The sequence below is a fragment of the Oppia nitens genome, unplaced genomic scaffold (genome assembly GCF_028296485.1).
Source record: "Oppia nitens isolate AA-2021 unplaced genomic scaffold, nextdenovo-longstitch-racon4-pilon3 scaffold2_pilon_pilon_pilon, whole genome shotgun sequence".
Taxonomy (NCBI): Eukaryota; Metazoa; Arthropoda; class Arachnida; order Sarcoptiformes; family Oppiidae; genus Oppia; species Oppia nitens.
The window spans coordinates 8,584,146-8,608,856 of NW_026533210.1; the positions used below are offsets into that span (position 1 = coordinate 8,584,146).

Sequence of the window (24,711 nt, forward strand, 5' to 3'; positions counted from 1 at the left end):
AAACTATTTGCTAATTTTGATATCTTAATAAATTAAGTTATTTAGAAGTTACAAAACAATTAAGTAAAACAACACAAATATTTAAACAATGTTGAATAATAACAAAAAAATGTCATATAATGTATATAATGTATTATTATGTATATAAAATTGTATAAAATAAAAATATTTTTTTTATTATTTATTGACACATCCATTATATTTGGAAATTGTTTTGTCATTTGATTATGAAATCAAAAAATTAAATGCGATTAAAAAATGGATTTCATACTAATTAGTTAACCATATATTTTTTGTTGATTGCATTTCTAGATATACACCAAAGTGTTTGACACCAAAATTATAAAACATTATATACAGTGATAAAGGGTTGCAAAATTTTTTTATCGATGTTTTATTGCAATATATAATATTATAGAGGGATATCCACAATAAATGGGTAAAATAATAAAGTTAATATAAAAAAAAGTTTGATCTTGACTTGATATTAATATTTGATAATTAAATATTTATTTATTTTTTTTTAAATAAAATTTTGTGCAAAATTTGTGAAAAAAAATATTTTATTTAACTGATAGTTAAAGATAATAATTAATTTATAAAAATTTTATCTCAAGTTTTTTATTAGACAATAAATATCCATAACATTAGTGCCGGATATTCCTGTCTTAATAAACCAATTGCTGAAAAATTTATTAAAAAATTCATATGAATTATGATTTTTCAAATCGATGTCCAACTGTTTGGCTAATTGTCCGCTCGGATCCATAGATTTCAAACCGCTTTCGGCTATAACTCCGGCCACATCAGTAGGTCCGTCCTGGCCATCGGTTCCAGCGCACAGAAAATACATTTTACCGCCGGAATCGCATTTATATGATCTGTTTGCAAACGCTAATCCCATTTCCTGACAACGACCTCCCAATCCTTTTAAACAAAACAAACAAACAAAATATTTATAACTGTTTACACATTAACTAATTAAATAATAATAATTAATTAATTAAACAAATAATATAATAAATATGAGACCACAGACCAGAGTTTGATTCAGTCATATTAACGGTAGTCTCGCCGCCGGCCAACCAACAGATACCTTTGTAATCTCGTCGATCGTCATCCGATATCTGATAATTGTTGGCCATTTCAAACCATTTATCGCTAATCACTTTGGCTTCGCCGTTGATTTCATTACCCAAATCAATGACTTTATATCCCAATTGTTTGGCTGTTTGTTTGGCAACATTTACAGCTATAGTATTGTTGCCAACTATTAGGTTATGCAATAGATTCCAGTCATAAGACATTTGCAAATAATTATCTTCCGATAGTATGGCATCTCTTAGATTATCATTAATTTTTAGATGAAATTCATTCAATATTTTCAAGGCTTTGGTCGATGTCTTTTCTGAATCACCGGTCAGAACAACTGTTGATCCGCTGGCTATCAGTTCAATGGGATCTCCAATTATATCGCTAATAATAAAGCAAACCATTTCCATACTATTCGGCTCCGATGTGACCAAATGAGCCAACTTTCCGCACTTGACTTGACTCAGACATCGGCGAACTGTATTCAATTGCTGTATATTAGCCCCGCATTTGACCAGTTTTTTAATTAAATCGTATTTATCGTTAAGACTAACCCCTTGTTTAGGCAATGACAGTAAAGCTGATCCGCCACCAGAAATAAACGATAATATTAATGATTTCGTGTTATTATTAGTACCAGTGTTTCTCATATCACTTTTAGCTGATCTAATCAAATCAATTATCTGTTGAGTTGTCCTCTCGGAGCTCCGGTCGGGCATATTATTAAGTGCTCCCGTTTGATATCTGACATTGTATTTGTCAAACAATGGACTATCCGATTGACTACCAATGGGAACACTTAGAAGACCTCTTTTGATGACTACTTTCTTACCATTAGTTGTCTTATTATTATTATTATACGAATCCACTTGACTTAACAATTCTTCGCACATCTTAAGTACGGCTTTGCCTTAAAAAATAAATACAATTATTGTTTTTAAATTAGATGTCATAATAGCTGATATTTACAGAAATTTGAAAACTTTTAGTTCAATTAATAAGTTAATAAAAATTATTTGTTTTTGTCTACTAATTAAAAATATCGATATATTTAGAGACTAATTAATAATTTATTTATTTTTTAGTCATTTCTATAATGTGTGCTAATTATCAGTTAATAATAATGATAATAATAGTAAATTTTTAATTATTTATTAATTTAGTCGATATACTGTATATATAAAATAAATGTTAACAAAAGTATAGATATATACATTTAAAAAATATGTTTAGCAATAGTTAGCTAATTTTAGTAATTGGAAAAAACTTGTAAACTAGATGTATATATAATTCAATGACAATTTTATAATAATAATAAAAATTTTTGTCTACAAAGTGTCTACAATATTGTTTTGTAATGATTTCCGGACACATTTTTATTTATTGTGTAGACATTTCAAGTTCATTATAAAATTAAGGGTTAGAGAGAAAGTTATTAATATCTTAACTAAGTCTCTCTCTCTCTCTCTCTCTCTCTCTCTCTAATATCTTAATCAATGATATACCGGTGCTAATGGGGTTACGGGTGGGTGACACTGAAATACCAGTCAACAAAAATTAATTTATTGGGCTATTTTTAAAAAAAATTTAACCTTCCTAAATTATCAATGATTATACAGTATCAATAAAGTCAAAATGTTTAACAACTAATAATAGCTGACAACATATTTTAATTTTCTGACATTTAAAAAAAATAAAATAACTAATAAAATTGTAGTTGTTAATTTAATTAAAAAATGATTATCTGGTTTTACCAGATTGGGTACAGTAGTAGTAGTACTGAGATCGGGTAGTTAAGTGTCAAATACTGTCGGATAAATTCATACCGGCGCCCAATATATAGATATCTCTATTGTTAAGATCAAATTGTTTGTCCAAATTTGTCGATAAATTTTTAACAAAAAGTTTCATTTCGTCGATTTGGATAAAACTTTTGATGAGTACATCGGGTTTGACAGCATTTACGGCCCTATCGTATATTAATCGTAGGTCTGTTCTCACTGTTGAACACATAGTTTATTAAACAATATGTATAATAATATTATTAAATATTCAAAAAAAGAAGACAATTATTGATAATAAAATTATATAATATTATTAATCAATAATATTACTAAATAGTTAATTTAATGTTAATTAATTTATATATAAAAATACACTAGGTAAAATCATATTTTTTGTTACAGTTTGTCATAACTATTTATGTAATTTTCGATAAACAACATAAATGATTGGTCGATGATATTAAGCGCCACTTTATAAACTAGCATATCATATGATTGTAATTTTAAACCCAAAAAAATTGATTTAGCTAGCTTGAATTTTATTATAATAATTTTTTTAATAAATATTTTGTGTCATCTATAAATTATTATAATTTAAAATAGGTTTTATTATTTGTATTATGATTATTATTATTTTTTTGTTAATACAGAATAAATATATTATGAATATATTTTTATCATCAAAGATGCAAAAAAAATATTAAAAGTAGTTTTTAATATTGATATTTAAGTAATTCATACATACATTTGTGTTTAATTAAACACAAAACAAAAAAAATAATCATATTTTATTTAATTGTATTTTAAGTGTGAAAGCAATGCAATTGCAATTATTTCAATGTTATTGACCTTTCAATTCTACTACAAGTGCTATCATCACAGGTATTGTAGGAAACAACCGGTAATTATAATTATAGGTATTTATTTAATATAAAGTGGGAGAAACTTTTTTTTCGGTGTTTAAAAATCTATAATTTTATGCATAATTACCCATAAAAATATGGTTATGGCTAAATATTGACGCAACAGTTTTTTCAAACAAAATGATGAGAGAGAGAGAGAGAGAGAGAGAGAGAGGAGAGAGAGAGAGAGAAAGAGAGAGAGAAAGAGAGAGAGAGAGAGGGAGAGAGAGAGAGAGAAACGAGAGAGAAACGAGAGATAAACGTTTTACAAGCAAAGCACAGGTGCCTTACATAGACAGCACTGGTATGCAAGAGAGTGAGAGTGTGTGTACCTGTACTTGAGGGCATCGGACATCCGATTCTAATTTAGGATATTAAGGATCCGGGTTTCTATGCTAGGCTACCAGTCCTCTCCTCACATTCAATTGGTGGGTCAGCATATTTTATTTTATTATTTGAAAATTCACGCAATACTTTTTCAAATAGAGATGAGTGTGTATGTGTATGTGTATGTGTATGTGTATGTGTATGTGTATGTGTATGTGTATGTGTATGTGTATGTGTATGTGTATGTGTATGTGTATGTGTATGTGTATGTGTATGTGTATGTGTATGTGTATGTGTATGTGTATGTGTATGTGTATGTGTATGTGTATGTGTATGTGTATGTGTATGTGTATGTGTATGTGTATGTGTATGTGTATGTGTATGTGTATGTGTATGTGTATGTGTATGTGTATGTGTATGTGTATGTGTATGTGTATGTGTATGTGTATGTGTATGTATTTATGTATGTATGTATGTGTGTGTGTGAGTGTATGTGTGTGTGAGTGTATGTGTGTGTGTGTGTGTGTGTGTGTGTGTGAGTGTATGTGTGTGTGAGTGTATGTGTGTGTGTGTGTGTGTGTGTGTGTGTGTGTGTGTGTGTGTAAGTGTAAGTGTAAGTCAGTGAGTGGAGACAACATATCTATAATTTATACAATTTAATCAGCAATTAATTATATTTCTCTCTCTCTCTCTCTCTCTTTTTTCTCAATTGCATCTAAACTGTTAACGCATTCAGTGACCTATAGTAACCTATTCACAATATATGATAATGATAGGAAAATTTTAAAGTTAAAAAAAATATTGTTCAACAATTATTATTATTAGTCACAAAGCAATTATTCCTATTAATTTTATTCTCTCTTTCTCTCTTTCTCTCTTTCTCTCTTTCTCTCTTTCTCTCTTTCTCTCTTTCTCTCTTTCTCTCTTTCTCTCTTTCTCTCTTTCTCTCTTTCTCTCTTTCTCTCTCTCTCTTTCTCTCTCTCTCTCTCTCTTTGATAATAATAAATAATTTAATTAAAGTTAACCAACAATTAAAAATTGAACGCTCAGCTGACTTCAAGGGTAGATATATTTATAAACAAACAAATAAATAAAATAAAATAAAAAGTCAAGTGTTTTATTATTATAAAAAAAGATATATTTATGGCAATTAGTTTTCTAGAAAAAATACTGTAGTAGTGTTTGTAACCTTCAAATTAAATATTTGTAATAATAATAATAATAAATATTTAATTAGTAAACTTGAAGAGTTCACACATCTCTCAGCAAAATAAAAAAATACACAAAAAACAAAACATAACTTCAATGTCACACAAAATATAGCAAAATTTTAACTCATCGGAAGTCATGAGATATCATATATACAGTATATATATATATAAGCAGTTTTCATAGGAATTTTCATTGAATAACAAAACAACTTTCAATTTTTATTACCACTATTTCAACAAATTTTTATATACAGTAGATATTTATTGCATAAAAATGTTAATCAGTTGTTGACAAATATAAAATTCAGATGAAATATCTATTATATATTATATTTATAATTAAATACTTGTATAAATAAGTAAATATGTTTATCACATAAACATCCTATTAATCAATGAACTTTTATTTTTAATTAATGGGCTAATAATTTTTACTTAATATATATATTTGTTGTAACTATTATTGGCTAGTATTTTATATTTTGGAAATTATTTTTTTTCTGTAAAAAATATTTATAAATATAATTGCATATCAACCGCATGAGTAATGTATTTAATCAAATTTAGTTATCAAAAATTAAATGATGATAAATAAATACATAAAAATTTTACACATATTTTTCAAGTACATGTTCCCAATACGTCTCTCTCTCTCTCTCTCTCTCTCTCTCTCTCTCTCTCTCTCTCTCTCTCTCTGGCAAAAATAAATGGCAAAATTAGTTCATCAATCAGTGACTAAAACATATTATTTTTGTTGTTAAAATAGTATTAAAATTAATTATATTTATAAACATATTTCAAAAAATATGTTTTTATTTTATTTTTTGTTGTCGAAAAAAACTAACATTAATTTCAATGGCATTGAAATAATATATAAATATATGTCTTTTTTTTAGTGAAACATTTTTCGCCTGAAGATTTTTTTTGATTTAAAAATGATTTAAATATTACACTTTTTAAAATCACACATATAGTACTGTGAATATAATATATTGGTTTTAAGCAAATATTATGAAAATAATGGTGTGATTTAGGATCAAAGCCAAGAAAAAAGTCATCAATAGTTTAATATGCATTTTAGTACCAAAAAAAGTTACTTAATTTTTTTGGGGAATATCTTTTTTAGAGAAAAAAATTATATATTAAATACTAAAACAGAAGGTCATTATTGCAATATAATTGTAATTTTTTTTATTAATATAAATTTCTTTTGGTTGTTAAACTGATTGACTAATATATATATATAAATTAATTATAATTAGTATTTCATAAGTTTATTAATATAAGAGATAATACTTTTTTTTATAAAAAAAAATAATAAAATTTAAATGTAAAAAAGATAAGACATTTTTAATAAAATAATTTTTATAAAAATCTACTATTGGATTAACTATTATATATCTGTATGTCTTTTTTTGGAGTTCAATAGTCTATTAATTAGATAAAAAATCGTATGTTTGGTACATAGAGCTTAGGTAGTCGTCCTTGTGCTACTTTGCGCCACTTATGCCATACCTATGCCATACCTCTCTGTGTGTGCCGTTCCTCTATACCTGTAGTACCCATACCTATGTGTGCCCAAACGCCTTATTCAATTTTGCGTTCACTTTCATTTATGATTTTTGATACAAACACCTAACTAAACTTTGTATGTATGAACTGTATGTATGTATATGTGTTTGTGTGTAAGTATGTGTGTGTGTGTATGTGTGTGTGGTTTGCAAAACCATTAGAGCACTGGTAGTTTATTTTTAATGACCATTCATATAGTGATTGCCTCTTGAGAAGTGAAAGTGAGAGATAAAGAGCATTGTATTTGGAAAAAAATAAAATAAACTTTTATATATTTTTTGGACTACATTTTATTTTTATATATATATACTAAAATAATATTTATCTATATATATATCTATCTAAAAATGTTTTCCATTGTATATAATGTTCCAACTGTTATAATAAATTTAATTATATTATCAGTGTTTTATGCTAACAATAATAGTTATGTTATTGGTTTGCCAATAAATTTTGATAATCAACTCAAACATTTATGGTTTAGTTATATAAACCAAACATTACAACTATTGAACAATGCTATTATTATCAATAATAATACTTTAGTTGATGACACCGGCGATCGTCTATCAATTAAATGCATTGACGACATCAACCAAGTTATCATCGGTGCACGTAATGGCCAATATTGGGCTAATCATAGTAAGAAATAATTGTTTTATATATATAGATAAATATAATATTTAAATTTTAAAATTATTATGTAATCATTATTAAATTATATCTCATTTTTTTATTTAAAATAATTCTATAAATATAAAACCTTTTAATCTATTTTTTTATGTGTAATGTAATTAATATATAATATGATTATTAAAAATTTATAATAGTTTCCAATCTATTAGTAATCTTAACACCTGACTGTCATTAACACAAAGTTTTACAACACTTAGTCCTCCCAAATGGGAATATATTCATATACTGTGCAATAAAATTATTAATTGAATATATAATTTTCAAAGTGTGTGTGTGTGTGTGTGTGTGTGTGTGTGTGTGTGAGAGAGAGAGAGAGAGAGAGAGAGAGAGAGAGTAATCCAATAAAATAGGGTAATATGTATTACTAATATCACAACATATAAGTATATATCATATAATACACATACATATCTAACATAATGACACATTGAACCAGTGATGGTATTTTGCTCTCTCCATGTGCTAACAGAGTTGGCGGGTGTCAACCAAAAGGTTATTTCTCTCTCTCATTCACTTTCATTCAATTGTGTTGTTATTGATAGTCAAAGAAGTCAATTGTTAGTAGCAATGATGTGTTTGTTGCCCTTTTATGACTCTATATTTCTTAGTATGTCTACTATACTTTTAAAAGCGTTTATAGCCTCCAGTGATGGCCACAACAAAAATTATAACTACTGTATGTGTGTGTCTCCATGTATTGTCAATAATATTATTTTTGCCAAACACACCACCAGTAATGTCCTTAACTATTGTCAAAATATAAAACGGCTAAAAATTGAAGAGAGAGAGAGAGAAATACCCATTAAGTGAAAGTGAAATCCTAAACAACAGGTAAACAATTGACCAAAAACTCAGACAACGTCTCAATTGTTTGAGAAAAATATTTTGGTTGACCTCCAATCAAGTCATTGACTATCAATTTAACAAATCTATTATAGATTCAATTTTTTTTCTAAAAAAGATATATCTATAGATTAATACTTTTTTTAAAAAAACTATTAATTAAATTAAACGTATTTTTCTGAATTATACAGTATATACTGTATATGTAAATAAATTTTCTATTACTAGTTAAGTCAGTAATCATTTTATACAAATAGATATATCAATACGTAAATTATATTCAGTATATAAATATAAAATTAATTAATATATTATGTCAGTCAGTGTGTCAATTGCACATATTATGCAATGTAATGCTATAATACTAGTATTTATAAAATACTTATATATCAAAAGTGATTTCCCAATAAAATAATATAAAAAATTTCAAAGCCATTATTATTTCACATATCATAAATATATATATAAAATATAAATTACATAATTATAATTTTTTACAAATGATATTACAAATAATAAATTAGTCATTTTTAATAATATCTAGTATTCAATAATAATTATAAATATATTAAAAATTTGTTTCAGTAATTGATTCAATGGGTCGGCCTAATTCTGGTATCTTAAGGATGAGTTTGTCGTTTTTGGGCGAATACTCCCAGTGCTTGGATACAGAGGCGCCTAATTTTCAAACACAATACTGTTTGGCGACAATACAATTGCCGAAAAGCGACTCTCATTTTTTATATGTAATTTATTTTGTTTGTTTGTATAATAATAAACTAATTCAAAAAAACAATTAATATATGTTTTTGTATACTAAATGTTTTTCTCCTATCCCTGCCCTCCCTGTCTCCCTCCCACCCACCCCAGCAATTGACCAGTTATGATTGGCATACCCTATCGAAAGTTCCGGTCAAGTTAGGTATCTGTATGCCGTCCTCGTGTACAACATCGATGGTCACAAAGCTTACTAATTCAAGTAAGTTATCAATTTTATATATATATATATATATTGGTTTTATATGGTCATCAAAAGTTTGTGCTAACAAATTGCTAACACAATAATACTTTTATAATATAATAATAACAAATAACAATATGTGCCACTAATTCATACACAAATATACAGTATATTCAATATATATCCCTTAAATGACTCTTTCGTGCAAATCATACGATTGTTATATATTTGCCAAAAAAAAAAGTTTTGTAATTAATGTATCGTATATTTAGCACAAATAGATTATGTATTTAGCAAAAACACTAATAATTTATCTATAATAACATTTTTTTAAAATGATCATTAAAAATTTATTTAATAATAATAATTCTATGTATTTAATAATGCTTTTTATTTAAAAATATTTTCAGTTACTTCTAACCTAATAAGCAATTCAAGTGTTTTGATTAATAAATGCTACAAACGAAGCGATAATAACATTGAAACTGACATATCATCCATAGCTATGATGTAATTGAATTAATAATATTTTTTTGATTATTAAAATTTATGCACAAAAAAAAGTTATATAAATTTTAAATTATATTATTATTAGATGTGTTGCCTCTATAATAATGGTTCTGATAATATGCGGTACACTCTGTGATCATTATAAACTTGAAAGTCAGTCACAGCTGGAACTGTTGTACAGTGCAACTACTGGTTCCCAGAAGATTGCCAAACCCTACGAGACCTATGAGGACAATACTAAACCGCTTTACTATAATATTTTACTATCGTTTTCGTTGAAAACTAATGCCAAGAAAATCTTTGACACAAACAGTACCGACAGTACAATACAGGTGTTTCACGGCATTAAAGTATTGTCTATGCTTTGGATACTAATTGGACACTCATTTGCTTTTGCCGTCCAATGGATGACATTTAGTTAGTTATTATTTTTTTATCTCTCATTACTTTTTAAATTACAATAATTAAACAAAAAATTAACTCATAATTTAATTTTTATAAAAACACATTATAGGAAATCCAGTGACAGTTTTAAAAGTGCCTCAAAATATATTGAGTCAATTGTTAGCCAACGGCACCTTTTCAGTTGACTGCTTCCTATTTATCAGGTATTTATGGACCCCATCCCTCCCTCCTTAACGCCCGCCCCCACAAAAAATGTCTAATTATTTAATAATTCAATATCTATTTAAATTTTTCCTATCAATTTTCAATCAGCGGATTTCTAGTATCTTATTTAGTTATGCGAAATATGAGCCGATATAGTGGTACACCAAACATACTGATGCTCTACTTGAACCGTTATCTCAGGATGACACCGGCAATGATGGCCGTAATAGCATTCAGTGCTACTCTATTGAAATATCTGGGTTCAGGTCCTCAATGGTCCGAATCGATAACAATGTTCAACCAGTGGTGTCAAACAAATTGGTGGATTAATAGCCTATATTTGCATAATTTTATCAACACTAATAATATGGTATTAAAACATACACGACTTTCCTTTTAATTTTTGTTAAGCATTTTCATTAAACTAATTTCAATTTTTATATCATTAATCCTATATAGTGTTTAAGTCATTCGTGGTATTCAGCAGTCGATATGCAACTCTATATAATGTCTCCTATAATACTAATACCATTATATCTTAAACCAAAGCTCGGGCTAACACTGGCACTGTTGGTCCTCATGAGTTCAATGATATTTACTGGTTATCTATCGTTTGCTAATGGATTTCCAGCCGTTCCCTATTTCAGTGATGTTATGTAAGTGTGTGTTGTTGTGGTGTTTGTTTGTGCCAATGCCTTGAATTTTTTGTTAGTCTAATAATTTAAACCATACTAGCGATCAACAAGTGGTCAATCAATACTATGGTCTGCTTTATATAAAACCCTACTGTCGTTTGGGTCCATATTTGGTGGGAATAGTTTTAGCATATTTTATCTATACATCCCAAAGGGATATTAAACTTAAAAAAGTAATTAAAAATATATATGAATTTAAAACAATTATATTGTTATTAACACTATATGTTGCTTATCTACACACTATAGGTTTGGGTTAGCACTGGTTGGGTATTATCAGTAGTGACTAGTTTGTCGGTATTGTTTGCCATGTTTCAGGCCAACAATGGTAATGTTCCCGAAGTACACTTTGCAGCCCTTTACAGTGCCACATCCAGAACCATATGGTCACTGAGTTTGGCCTGGACTACATTTGCCTGCATCAATGGCTACGGTGGTCTGGTCGGTGCCTTTCTATCCAGTAAACTATGGGTACCATTTAGTCGACTAACTCATTGCGCTTATCTCATACATCCCATTGTAATGGCTGTACTGTACGGAACACGACAGCACTCATTTGATTTTTCTAATTATCTTTTTGTAAGTTATTTTTTATAATATATATAAACTAATTTATATAATCAATTACAATGTTGTTTATATATATATATATCGGTAGATATACTTAACAATTGGTCACATTTTGATAACCTATGTCATGGCCTTAATCGTCTCGTTGGCCATCGAGTCGCCATTCATTGCCATTTCCAAGTTATTGTTAGCTAAACGGTTGCACAGTTGATCGCATAGAGTCAATAGCTTAACAATGATCCTGTACTTACTTTTTATCAATAATATATATATATATATATATATATCATACAAACATTAGAAAACAACAATTCATTGCATGTCATTCATCGTTATCGTCCATATCATAATTGCCATCAGATTTTTTTATGTAATATATCTAAAAATATCATACATTATATATATATATATATTATATATATTTACAAAAAAAACTATTGATAAGACGGTTGTCTATAAAAAAAAAGTTTACAATAAATGAGACAAAGTAACCAATTTGTCATATCTTTGTCACAATAAATATATCAAAACATATCAAATTTATTCAAAAAAAAAATTTAAATAATAATTAATACCAATGTTTAAACACACAGACACACAAAAAATCCAAATTTGAATTCATACTTCAAGAAAAAGATTTTTTAAGGTTATAATTTAATAATTTAAATATACAAATGCATAGATTATATATATAGGGGAATAGTATATTAAATTAAGTCATAAAACATTTATCAATTGGTAATATATATATATGTATGTAATTAAAGGAATAGTTAGATATCATATATTTATTTATATATATCTTACCGAACCATTTGTATTTGAGGTCTCTCTAGACATGCTCTTAGTGTGAAAAAATGTGTTTTTTAAACTGTATTTCCTAAATAAAATTATCATTTTTTCAAATATATATATTATATCTATAGTACACAACATTGAATTCATGAATAATTAGATTTAAAAAAATTAATTTAGGATAAAAATAAAACTAAAGCAATAATTATAAAGTTATTCAAATATTATAAATATATATATAAATAAAAATTTATGTTAAAACAATTTCAATGACACAAATTCTTCCAAAAAATTGTTATGACAAATAAATACCACCTTTTTGTTTGTTTAAAATGGTTGGTACATATCCATCAGCTTACGGAACCAATCAATGCAACCCCAATGATGATGATGACAGTGATGGAGGAAGTGGTGGGCGAGACATTCAGGAGGCGCTGTTAAAATGTATGTGTGTTTCTACTGTTTGTATGGTGTGAAAGTGTTATCATTGAATAAATGATAAAATGTAGAAGTAATATGAATTTCAAATATATCAATGGCATCACATAATCACTGTAAGAGATAAATAAATCGCAATTTTGCATATAATTTATACCTTCAGTCGAAGTTTTTTTCAATAAAAATTAATTTTAAAATACAAATAAAATTTTGCATAATTTCATCAATCAATCAATATATAAATACATATAATCTTAATAATGTCAATATCAATGTCAATAGTTAATAATAAATTCAAATCAAATATAAATCTCAAATCAATATATTTTATCAATCATTTAAATTAAATTAAATAACTCACACCTATAAGCATAATACTTACCGGTCGTTAATAATAGAGAGATAGAGAGTATAATCTGAAAGAGGCTAACTATTTATGCAAATATTGGTAACATTTATCATAATAAAATTAAAATCATAACAATAATAATTCATATTTCATATCAATAATATAATATCATATCTCAAAAAATATCAATTGAATGATTACCCTTTTTTTGTTTGGTTTAACTCATAGTAAAATAACAATTATAACAATAACTTACCGAAAAAACAATATCTTAAGAGTTATGCTGTTGCTGTGGATTTGGTGGATAATTCCCATAATTATATCCGGGATAAGCCACTGGATTGGCATTACCCGAACTTTTGTCACCCCCGTCGGCTCCTTGATGATCATCGGATGGCTATATAAAAAAACAAATTAGAAAACAAAATTTTTAATAATGCAACTAAAAATATTACCGGTTTAGGTCCCTGAGCCTTATACTGAGCCAACATTTGCTCCATTTGTTCAGCTTCTTTGACCATACCATAAGCTCTATAGTATTCAGCCCATTGGCGATAGATTGCCTCCTGATTTCCCGATTGTGACGGATCACCAGGTTGTTGGCCAGCGGCGGCGGCAGCAGCCTGATCGGCGGCTGAACCATTGGTGGGCATTGAATAGTTAGAAGTCGCTGTAGCGGCGGGAGCCTGGGGTGTTGTCTGCTGTGACTGAGCGTAGCACTGGGCGTAGTAGGCTGCCCAAGCAGCATAGTTAGCCTCTTGACCTTTATCTAAAAATAATTATATAATTATATGTTAATAGATTAAACTAAATTCAAATAACATCAAAAATTAAATTTGAATAAAATTAATTAGTAATCTATTTTAATAGATAATTTTGCGACAGTTTGACACTCAATTAGCCACAAATAGCTAATTAAGCTCTAATCTGCGCTAATAAAAACTAATATTAATGATAATAATAAACTAAATGATAACAACTAACCTTCATTTTGCGTTTGTTGTTGTTGTTGTTGTTCTGATTGTTGCCAATACTGTGGCCATTGATTTGATGGACTATCACTGTTGTGTGAAAAAAAACATTAGTCATAATTTTCAAAACAATAATTTCAGGTTTTTGTTAACCTGTATGAACTGGGAGTGGCATTGGAGGTGCCGTTAACCTTATCCATAATCAATGCCTGGGCGTACTCTATCTTGTCTGGTGGACCACGAATGATAAACACCTTTTCTTCGGGACTAACATTTCGGGAAACTTTTTCCAATTCGATATCACAACCTGACTGTTGTTTCAATTGTTTAATAGTATCGCCACCTCTGCCGATGACAGCACCGGTTCGGTGGGCAGGTATAGTAAAACGTACTTCGTCGCCATCCCTGTGCTTCGACGGTCCTCTGCCTTGCATTGCGTTTTCGACAATTTCGTTGACCATATCGACAGCTTTCTTGACTGGATCGGGATTGCCATTGATCTGACATATCTTATTGCCGTTCGGATCAACTTTGGTGGTATCGAACTGTACTTTACAGCCGCACTCTTGCTGTATTCGACGTATAGTTTCGCCTCCTTTACCGATAACCAAACCTATATACTGTGGCGGAACCGGAACTTCGACATTACTATATCGTTGACTTCCGTAATCGTTGGTTGGATTCTTGCTAAACGGATTGCTGGTCTTTAGCCGAACCGTTTCGATCTCTTTTTCGGTCAACAAATCGTTGACCAAATGCTGCGCGTAATCAACTTTGTCAGGCAGACCAACAATACGCAACTGTTTGTCAACTTCGGTCGGTTCATTGGTTTCCTGAAACACTGTCATCCGAACGTTGGCTCTTTCCTGTAGATTCCTAATCATTTCGCCTCCTTTTCCGATAACATAACCAACTTTATTGCCCGGAATCATCATATCCAGTGTCTTCTCGCCGTTCATAACAATGCCGTCAAAATATTTTTGATTTTTATTCGGTTTATTTGTCGAGTTCTTGATGGCCGCTAATTGGGCGCCGATTGCTAAATAAATTTTTAAAATATTAATTAAGTCTTTAATTAAATAGTTTTTTAAAATAAACTATCGATACATACGATCATTAAACGATGCCGGCCTCTTCGGTTCATTACAATAATCTTTAAAAACAAAACAAAAATTGAGACCAATTAGTGACCAAACATTACCGGTAATAATCATACAGTAATTATTATCGATATCAACTGTGATAAGATCTACTATCAAACGCTACTCATGAGTTAAATTGGGAGTTAGTGTTAGCGAATTCTTATCTAATTGTTTTTATATAGCATTTACTTCAATCATATCACAAGAATTAGAGACGAGTGATACTTCAGTACACAGTAATGCCGGGTCTTTAAACAAACCCATTAAACATAATAATACATTAGTATAGTAAGCATAGTATCCATACCGTCATCGAGAGATCGTTTTCCGGAAAAGGATGTGTTGTTATTATCGGATGACGACGAAGATGTCGACGAAGACGTTGGATTTGGATTAGACTCTCGACTTATTTTTGCGGCCAACTGTTTTTGCGGTGAAGCAAATCATTAGGACATATTGTTAATATAAATCATTGATGGACTAATAGATACAATAGTTATGAATGTATGTTTGATCCCATACCTGTCTGGCCCGTTGTAGGGCCTCTTGAAAGGCCTGGTTTGAAATGGCCGACCCATTGGAGTCCATGTTTTATCGTTTTGTTCAGACAATGCTTTTTGTGTGTGATTTTACACACAAACGTATATGACTTTTACAAACCAACTGTTTGTTCACAGTTTGGTCACAGATTAGGTGGTCTGAAGACTATTTTATTTTTAGTCAATCAATTGATTCAATCAAATAAAATACAATTTAATTGATTTTATTTTTAATTAAATCATATCGTCGTCGATGTCATCGATGGTCACATCAAATGTGGTTTTTTTTTGGTTGCATTCAATGCTTACAATATATGTGTGATTGACTATAGAGTCTATAGTATTCAATACTATATACTATAGACTGCTATTACAGTAATATTAATACCAGTATTAATAGTGATTCTAAAATATTACGTTCACAACTACTATGACATGTGTTTTACACACACACACACACACAGAACCCCTCCCCCTCTGTCTATCGATGCATTGTTTATGTATTGAATTGCAATGTATTTGTAACAAAAAAACATTTGACATCCGCTTAAAGTGCAACGTTGTATTTGTGTGGCCCATACACTTACACACATAAACTATAATATATGGAAATGCCGTCAAAAAAAACGTGGACTCAATATCTCTAAATTACAGTATTAAACGTAACGTTATGTGTGAACAACAATTTTTTTGGGTTAACTACAGTACTATAGTATTAGTAATACTATTACTAATAAAAAGTAATATACAGTAAAAATGATTGCATTTTGAAATAAAAATAGTCTTTAATTTATTTAATACTTTTAATACATATAGTAATACATATATATTATTGAATATATAGTAAATTGAATTACAAAACAAAACAAAAATCTAAATCAAGTTTTCAAATACAACTTAACAACAATACAACTGTAATCTAATATTAATAATAATAATAATAATAATAATAGTATTTCAAACACACATTGAAACATAATGTTTACATTTTTATTAGTAATTTAGTTTTTTTTAAATAAAATTTTTAAAAATACAGTAGTGATGTAAATAAATATCATATATTTAATATCCTGTATAATGTTTTTTTTATTAATAATATTAATTAATAAATAATTTAATAATAATATTGATTTCAAAATAAAAGTTCAGTTAATTATTAAGTCAACGATAATATTATTATAATTATATATTATTTATTTTTTGCTGGCATTCAATACCTATTCATATGTAAGACATTATTATTTAAATTAATTATTTATGATTATTATTGTATTAATTATTAGTTTTGTTTATATATCATATATATATATATATATATATATATATATATTAAACAAATCAATTGTGTGTTTATTTATTGTAATTTTTTAAATTAAAAAATAATAAGTTATTTAATAATCAGATCCCATGTCTTATATTAAATATCAGATGTTTTGTGTGTTTGTTTGGATGTGATGTCTAAATACAGTATAAAATACATGACGTGTTTTCACACATAATTTTTAGGGTATTTTTTAGGATATATTTATTATTATAATACCAATAGTTTTATTGATTTTTTTTCACGCTATGTATTAATACATAAATCTATTGATTGGTTTGCCATAAAAAATATATTTATTTTTATAAAAAAAACAACAATTAATTACAAACAATTTTTATTTCATAATAATAATTAATATTAATATTTTTTTCAAGTCTATTGTAGTTATTATTAATATATCATAATTTATTTTAATTGTTTTTTAGCTGATCTATTGTTTTTTTTGTTGGTGATTATATCACATATAAGTTTTAACCAATTAATTTGCCGATTATTTATGTGTAATAAAAATCGTGATTTTGAAAGACATTTATTATTTTTAAATTAAAATTTTTTTTCGCTGCTATCTATGATAACGATGACATGATTTACTTATGTACTTTCAATGTACTTATTAGTAGATATCGTATTATTTAATATAATCAGACAAAAATTCATTGTTTATATGTTTATACTGTGTGTATATTATATTATTTGATTATATTTTTTTAGACACATTGGAGTTTGTATCGGTTGTATATATATGTGATGGTTGTTATCGCTATATTAATATGTTTTTAAAAATGATAATTACATTTGAATACAGTATAGCGATAGCCTTATAATAATAATTTTATTAATAGGTTTGTATGGGATTTTCAATAATATATATGCCGTATATAAACAGTATATTGTATATATAATTACAGTTAAATTTGTTAATTATATTACTGATATTTGAAGTATTTAAAAAAATAATAATAATGTTTTGAAACATAATATTTATAGTTAATTTTCATATCAATAATTTGTTATTTAACTTATTAATATTTTAAAAAAGCGATCTTGAATTTTGATGTACTGTACTTAATAAGCATTCAAATCAATTATAAAATCAAGTTTTTATTTTATTTTTTATCTAACTTTCCCTCTTTATCTCTCACTCTCTTACACACAGATAGATAGACAGATCCGTCCCATTCATTGATTTGACGAAAACTGGATTTAGATTTTAAGAGTTATATCCAATAGATTTAGTTGTTTTCAGTCGTCGTTTAGTTTTACATCACATATTGTATACATATATTATATATTAATTTATAAATATATATTTGAAGAGTTAATGTCTTTAAAAACAGTTATTTAGTTTCGTTTTGTGTTATTATTGTTATTAATTGTCTGTGTATATGAAAAGCAATTGATTTTTATTTTAAAAAAAAAACTATTTATCAAGAATTTGCAACAAAAAAAGACATGAGATTAACAATGACACCAATGAATGGGAGGAATCGGTTGGTGATGAAGACATTGCTATTTGTGGCCATCTATATCGGTCTCATCACTGGATCCGATATGGCCTTCTGGAAGGCATTGATGTTTGTCTTCATATTATACCTCATCACTGGTGGCCATCGATTTGCATATATTTTCTATATGACTGTTGGACGTGATTTAAAGTATGTATTATTTATTATTTATAAAAAAAATATTATTAAATTAAATTATTATTATATTTCTATTAATACTCTTATAATAAATTAATAAACAGTATTAATATTTCTATTAATGGATATCTCATTGATTTTATTATAATCATTAAACATGATTTTTTTATTTAATAAATTTTAATATTATATTTATATAAACAAAACATATAAGTATTTTTAAGTACATTTTTAAATTATATTTATTTCTAAATTTTTTTATTAATCAATTTTCATATTTATTATTAATGGCGCATTTAATTAAAATTATATATTTTATGCTAAATTTAAGGTTAGGTTTGTTTTTTAATTAAATTTAAACCCAATGTAAATATTCTATGAATTCTTTAAATAAATATCTAATTTATTGCTAATTTATATATAAGTTAATAAAAGTTAAGTTTACTCTACATTATAATATTTACGGGTAAATAGTAATAAAAATTTATTAGCAAATAATCATGTGATAAGTTTTATAAATGAATATTTAATGTAATAAAAAAAGAAAAGATTTTTGTTTATTAAATGATAAATTGAATTTAATGTAATTTGAATATAATTTGATTTAAGGAGATTTAATTTAGTAGTATTTATTGTCATATTATTTACTTAATTTAATTAATTAAATGATGACAATGAGATGCATTTAGCAAAATATATTCACAAAAAAAGTTAATATAAAAAAGTTTAGATTAAATAAAAAGTGAAATGTGTTAATGGCCTACAAATATATAAGACATTTAGTCAAATTGGCTCATATAATGTCATTATTATTATTATTATTGTTTAATAGGGAGATTGAGGTCGTGTTAAACCATATTATTATTACTTGTTTTTTATAATTTATTTAATAAAATAGTAGCCACAATATGTTGTTTTTTAAAAAAAATTTTTGATAGTAACGGTACTAATTTTATTACTATTATATATAAACTCTCAATCTGTATAACATATATTGTTTTGTTTTTTAATAAATAATTTAATGCTAATTGTATGTCAGATGGGATAACAAATTTTTTTTAATGATTGTATTAAACTTGATTATTAACTCAGCGGTAATGATAGATAGATAGATAGATAGATAGAGAGAGAGAAAAAAAATATCGTTACAAATATCAATATCAATGACTCTTATGTTAATAATTTGAGCTAACTTTCCTCCAAATAATCTCTCTCTTTCTCTCTCTCTCTCTCTCTTTCTCTTAAAACAACTTGTATTTTGTGGCATAAATAAAATTATTAAAAAAATATAGATATTAATCTCAAGAAATTATATTAGAAATGATATAAACTTGACACCAATAAGTGGTTGGGTATCGCTATCTCTCTCTCTCTCTCTCTCTCTCTCTCTCTTAAAAAACAATGTATAGTTTAAAAAAATTATGATTCACTACTACTATACTAATAAATGTAATAATTAGTTGCAAATCTGTATAATGATATATACAGTATATATATATTTCACTTTAAAAGGAAAGTTAAGTTAAATATCATTTTTTTATTTAAAAAATAATGTTTTATCCGATGGATTGGGTCGAGAGGTCACAAAACATGCTATCGATTGCATGAATGCAAAAAAATTGTACTTAATTTTCAATTATTTTATTTTATATACTTTTAAATAACCGATTAAAATATTGATAGAAATATTTTTGTTTATAAAAATTTTATCGCTGACTAATTATTAATTTGTTAAATAAATGAAAGATATTTTTATAAAAATATTGTCACATATTTTAAATTGGATGTATAGTATTGCATACCATTAATTAATGCATAGATTATTTATCCTAAAAATATTTTTCCATTAAATGAATTTTTGATTATTTAGCAATAATATTGAATATATATACTATATGTAGTAAATAAATACAATAGCAATTCGTTTATAGATATATTTCTTAAATTATTTTGTAGTCAAAAAAAAGTTTTACTTTAACTTTTTGTTTTTGTTTTTTTCAAAAAATAAATTAAAATCTCATATATTTTAAACAAACACTTAGGAAAATCTAGTTTATTTGAGTCATCTCTCTCTCTCTCTCTCTCTCTCTCTCTCTCTCTCTCTCTCTCTCTCTCTCTCTCTCTCTATGTTTGTGTCGGAAAAAGTTAAAACAATATTGAAATTTAAAGTAACACTTATTCTCATTTTTTTTGTTAAAACAATTTTTTCTAATAGTTTTCTCATTTTTCACTGTTTGTTTAGTGTGTAAATATAACTAAAAATTAATAGCTATTTTATATTAATATGTTTTAAAGCAATTATTTTTATGTGTATTTACTAAGATTTTATGTTTTCAAAAAAAAGTAAACAACAATTATAAGATTTCCTCATCCGTTAACTCTTGAGATAAATTTTTATTGTAATAGTTTTTATTATTTTTTTTTTTTGTTAATGTTTGATGAGATTCTGCAATTTAATGAAATAATAGTTGTAAACATAAAATACACCCACAAACACACATAAAATATTATTTTTATTTTTAATTAATACATATTCAAATAATTATATATATTTTTTAAATAAATTTATTACATGTAATTTACAGGAGTTTATTAAGATTCAAGAAAACACAATTATATTTATATATATTGAAGAGACAAAATGCAACGGTTCCCAAATTGTTTGCCAAATTATGCCAAACCCATGCTAGTCGAGTACTCTTCTATTTCGAAGATCAAAAATGGACATTCGGTCAAATCGACGAACTATCCAATCGGGTGGCCAATCTGTTTCTCGAATACGGCTACCATCCAGGCCAAGAAGTGGCCCTATTTATGGACAATCGGCCCGAGTATGTGGCCATTTGGTTAGGATTGGCCAAAGCTGGTATTGTTACCGCATTGATCAATACAAATCAACGACTGCACCAATTAGTACATTCAATTACTGTTGTCAATTGCAAGGCTATTATATTTGGCTCTGAATTAACTGATGGTATAAATTATGTTTATATATACTGTATATCTTTATTGACAAGTCTATTGTGTTATATTTAATATATTCAATTGATATAAATTTAAAATTAAATAATTATTATTATCTATTGTTAAATAGCGGTGCGGGAAGTGATGCCATCACTTAATTCTAACTGTTCGATGCAATACTTTTGTTACGGAGATATCGATACAACTAATAACATAACAAATGCAAAATCTCTTAAACAACTTATATCAGAAAGCAGTTGTGAAACTCCCCGCACACTAAATATGGGAAAATTTTGCGGTATTTATCATAAATTAACTTTTTATTTAATTAATTTTTTTTATATACATTATACAAGTATACTGTATACATAATAAACAGTATATAAAATTGAAATTAGGATATTTGTTATTTGTTTTTCTAATCACATTTTTTTGCAATGTATTACCTAATCATTAATATTTTTTTATTTTTATTTATTATCAATCCATTAGTAAAATCAATTAATTAATATTTATGTTCAATAGAAATAAATAGAAATAATAAAAATTTATTGATTGAACTAATTTTTAATATATTTTTGTTGTCGTTTTATTTCATTAAACAGATCGACTTTTTTATATATACACTTCGGGCACAACAGGCTTACCGAAAGCCGCCATCATTAAGCACAGCCGATACCTATGGATGGGATCGGCGATGAAAAATATGATAAAACTACGCAACGATGAAGTTATCTATACTAGTCTTCCGCTGTACCACTTGGCCGGTGGTACGTGCGGTACGTGTCAGTGCCTTATCTTTGGCAATTCAATGGCCATCAGAAGCAAATTTTCGGCCTCAAACTTCTGGAAGGATTGTATTAAATATAATTGCACCGTATGTTTGTGTTTTATTAACAATATAATGGATCAATTAGTTGTTTAAAAAAATAATTTTCAAATTATAATAATAATTGTTTTGTTTTTTGTTTGTTTGTTTGTTTATAGGCCGCACAATATATCGGAGAAATATGTAGATATCTATTGGCACAGAAACCACAGCCATATGATAATCAGCATAACTTGAGAATAATGTTTGGAAATGGGCTCAGACCTAAAATTTGGAGGGAATTCACTCAACGATTCAATATTAAAGAGGTCGGAGAAATGTATGGTTCAACAGAAGGCAATGCAAATATGAGTCAGTTTTCACACATCTATTTTATGGGGGTTTTCATCGGATATATCTAATTGTAATGTTTGTCTCTCTTTAAACTCCACTGTTTAGTCAATGTGGACAATAAGGAGGGTTCGTGTGGTTTCATCTCACAAATCGCTGCATTCCTATATCCGGCATCACTGGTCAGAATCAAAGAATCTACGGGTGAATACATACGCGACGAAAATGGTGTCTGCGTTCACACAAAAGCCTACGAAACCGGCGAATTTGTCGGTAAAATAATCGATTCCGATCCGAGCCGATCGTTCGATGGCTACGCTAACAAAGAGGCGACCAAAAAGAAGATCATCACAGATGTGTTCAGTAAAGGCGACCGAGCATTTGCTTCGGGAGATCTGTTAACAATGGATGAGTTTGGTTATCTGTATTTCAAAGATCGAACCGGCGATACGTTCAGATGGAAAGGCGAGAATGTGTCGACAATGGAAATCGAGACTATTATCAGCAAATTTATCCAATTAGTCGACTGTGTTGTCTACGGTGTAGAGGTTCCCGGCTGTGAAGGCAAGGCTGGAATGGCTGCCATTCTCGACCAAAACAATGGCTTAGATCTAAATCGATTGCTTCAGAATCTGAAGAAAGTTTTGCCCTCTTTTTCCATACCTGTATTCATACGTATTTGCAAATGCCTTGAAATGACGGGAACTCATAAACTGCCCAAAAATAGTCTACAAAACGAAGGCTACGATCCAAACCTAATTCAAGAGCCGATATATTTTTTTGACGCAAAAAAAGACAAATACTTGCGATTAGACGACAAACTCTATAGAGATATACAAAATAGTTTAGTTAGGTTTTAGTGAAATAAATTTCTTGTCAACAAATATATAGATATATAAGTTATATATAAATATATTATTATTATTATTATGTTTTTTTTATTATTATTTAAATACAAATACAATAGACTCGCTGTGATAGTAATGACATTTGAGATTTATTTTTAAACATTTGAAAAACAAACAAACATAATAATAATAATAGAGAGAAACATTGAATTTTTAAATATAGAAATATTTAAGACAAAAATAACATTTCAAATGTATGTATATTTTTTATAAATTCAAATCAATATTTGTCATAAAATTTTTTTTAATAGTTTTTAAAAAATTCTTTTCACTTTATCGTTTTACACAAACACACACACAATATATATATATATTAATTTTAGACCCAATTTTATTGTTTAAATTTGATTATTAGCTCAACATATAAAAAAAACTCAGATATTTATTATTACAAAACTTATATTTTTAAGACCTAAGTGTTTGGGCGTTATTTTATTTACATAATATTAATATTTTATTTTATTATTGATATATTTCTCGCGAAAAACCCCAAATCAAAAACCCGGACACGACTTGATCTCTAATATCGGTGTCAATCACACGCATATGTTATCATACAAAACCTTATATATAATTATTGGTTATATAAAATATATTGTTTTTCATTATCAAGAAATTATACCTTAAATTATATGAAACCAAATCATTATTACATTTGCTTATTATATATGTTATTATTATTATTATTATTAATAATTCCGATAACA

The 24,711-nt window shown here is 27.2% G+C and overlaps 4 protein-coding genes across 6 annotated transcripts; 2 read left to right on the forward strand and 2 right to left on the reverse strand.

Annotated features, from left to right (window-relative positions):
- Positions 1–607: 607 nt before the first annotated feature.
- On the reverse strand, positions 608–3,105 carry LOC128956023 (uncharacterized protein C13B9.2-like). Its single transcript, XM_054301704.1, has 3 exons — positions 2,919–3,105; positions 1,040–2,002; positions 608–927 (listed from the first exon to the last, which is right to left on the reverse strand). Exons 1-3 carry the CDS (start codon positions 3,103–3,105, stop codon positions 608–610), a joined length of 1,470 nt encoding a protein of 489 aa, XP_054157679.1.
- Positions 3,106–3,714: 609 nt separating this feature from the next.
- LOC128956024 (nose resistant to fluoxetine protein 6-like) lies at positions 3,715–12,115 on the forward strand. The gene is made up of 12 exons (XM_054301705.1): positions 3,715–3,758; positions 7,373–7,530; positions 9,013–9,173; positions 9,298–9,406; positions 9,799–9,898; positions 9,984–10,315; positions 10,413–10,506; positions 10,616–10,877; positions 10,967–11,163; positions 11,243–11,375; positions 11,452–11,781; positions 11,861–12,115. The coding sequence occupies exons 1-12, from the start codon at positions 3,715–3,717 to the stop codon at positions 11,981–11,983; spliced, it is 2,043 nt and encodes a 680-aa protein (XP_054157680.1). The 3' UTR covers positions 11,984–12,115.
- Positions 12,116–12,792: 677 nt separating this feature from the next.
- Positions 12,793–16,366, reverse strand: LOC128956431 (far upstream element-binding protein 2-like). Its single transcript, XM_054302172.1, has 8 exons — positions 15,990–16,366; positions 15,775–15,889; positions 15,437–15,478; positions 14,479–15,364; positions 14,339–14,415; positions 13,810–14,123; positions 13,611–13,751; positions 12,793–13,119 (listed from the first exon to the last, which is right to left on the reverse strand). The coding sequence occupies exons 1-7, from the start codon at positions 16,053–16,055 to the stop codon at positions 13,626–13,628; spliced, it is 1,626 nt and encodes a 541-aa protein (XP_054158147.1). The 5' UTR covers positions 16,056–16,366; the 3' UTR covers positions 12,793–13,119; positions 13,611–13,625.
- An 828-nt stretch (positions 16,367–17,194) lies between these two features.
- On the forward strand, positions 17,195–23,993 carry LOC128956321 (long-chain fatty acid transport protein 4-like). Of its 3 annotated transcripts, none has more exons than XM_054302033.1 (7): positions 17,195–17,233; positions 18,763–18,985; positions 21,559–21,947; positions 22,068–22,235; positions 22,543–22,814; positions 22,925–23,117; positions 23,205–23,993. In XM_054302033.1, the coding sequence occupies exons 2-7, from the start codon at positions 18,783–18,785 to the stop codon at positions 23,954–23,956; spliced, it is 1,977 nt and encodes a 658-aa protein (XP_054158008.1). In that variant the 5' UTR covers positions 17,195–17,233; positions 18,763–18,782; the 3' UTR covers positions 23,957–23,993. The 3 variants fall into 3 exon arrangements, with proteins under 3 accessions (XP_054158008.1, XP_054158009.1, XP_054158010.1); XM_054302034.1 differs by lacking the exon at positions 17,195–17,233 and adding an exon at positions 17,476–17,513; XM_054302035.1 differs by lacking the exon at positions 17,195–17,233 and adding an exon at positions 18,511–18,603.
- Positions 23,994–24,711: the final 718 nt, after the last annotated feature.

Coding starts and splice junctions, on each gene's coding strand:
- LOC128956023 (XM_054301704.1), bottom strand. CDS start 3,105: ATGTGTTCAACAGTGAGAACAGACCTACGATTAATATACGATAGGGCC. Junction 2,003..2,918: donor TATCTATATATTGGGCGCCG/GTATGAATTTAT, acceptor TTATTTTTTAAG/GCAAAGCCGTACTTAAGATG. Junction 928..1,039: donor TATGACTGAATCAAACTCTG/GTCTGTGGTCTC, acceptor TTTGTTTAAAAG/GATTGGGAGGTCGTTGTCAG.
- LOC128956024 (XM_054301705.1), top strand. CDS start 3,715: ATGTTATTGACCTTTCAATTCTACTACAAGTGCTATCATCACAG. Junction 3,759..7,372: donor TACAAGTGCTATCATCACAG/GTATTGTAGGAA, acceptor TTTATGGTTTAG/TTATATAAACCAAACATTAC. Junction 9,407..9,798: donor CACAAAGCTTACTAATTCAA/GTAAGTTATCAA, acceptor AAATATTTTCAG/TTACTTCTAACCTAATAAGC.
- LOC128956431 (XM_054302172.1), bottom strand. CDS start 16,055: ATGGACTCCAATGGGTCGGCCATTTCAAACCAGGCCTTTCAAGAGGCC. Junction 15,365..15,436: donor GCCGGCATCGTTTAATGATC/GTATGTATCGAT, acceptor AAATTTATTTAG/CAATCGGCGCCCAATTAGCG. Junction 14,124..14,338: donor ACAACAAACGCAAAATGAAG/GTTAGTTGTTAT, acceptor AATTATTTTTAG/ATAAAGGTCAAGAGGCTAAC.
- LOC128956321 (XM_054302033.1), top strand. CDS start 18,783: ATGAGATTAACAATGACACCAATGAATGGGAGGAATCGGTTGGTGATG. Junction 18,986..21,558: donor ACTGTTGGACGTGATTTAAA/GTATGTATTATT, acceptor TGTAATTTACAG/GAGTTTATTAAGATTCAAGA. Junction 23,118..23,204: donor AGAAGGCAATGCAAATATGA/GTCAGTTTTCAC, acceptor TCCACTGTTTAG/TCAATGTGGACAATAAGGAG.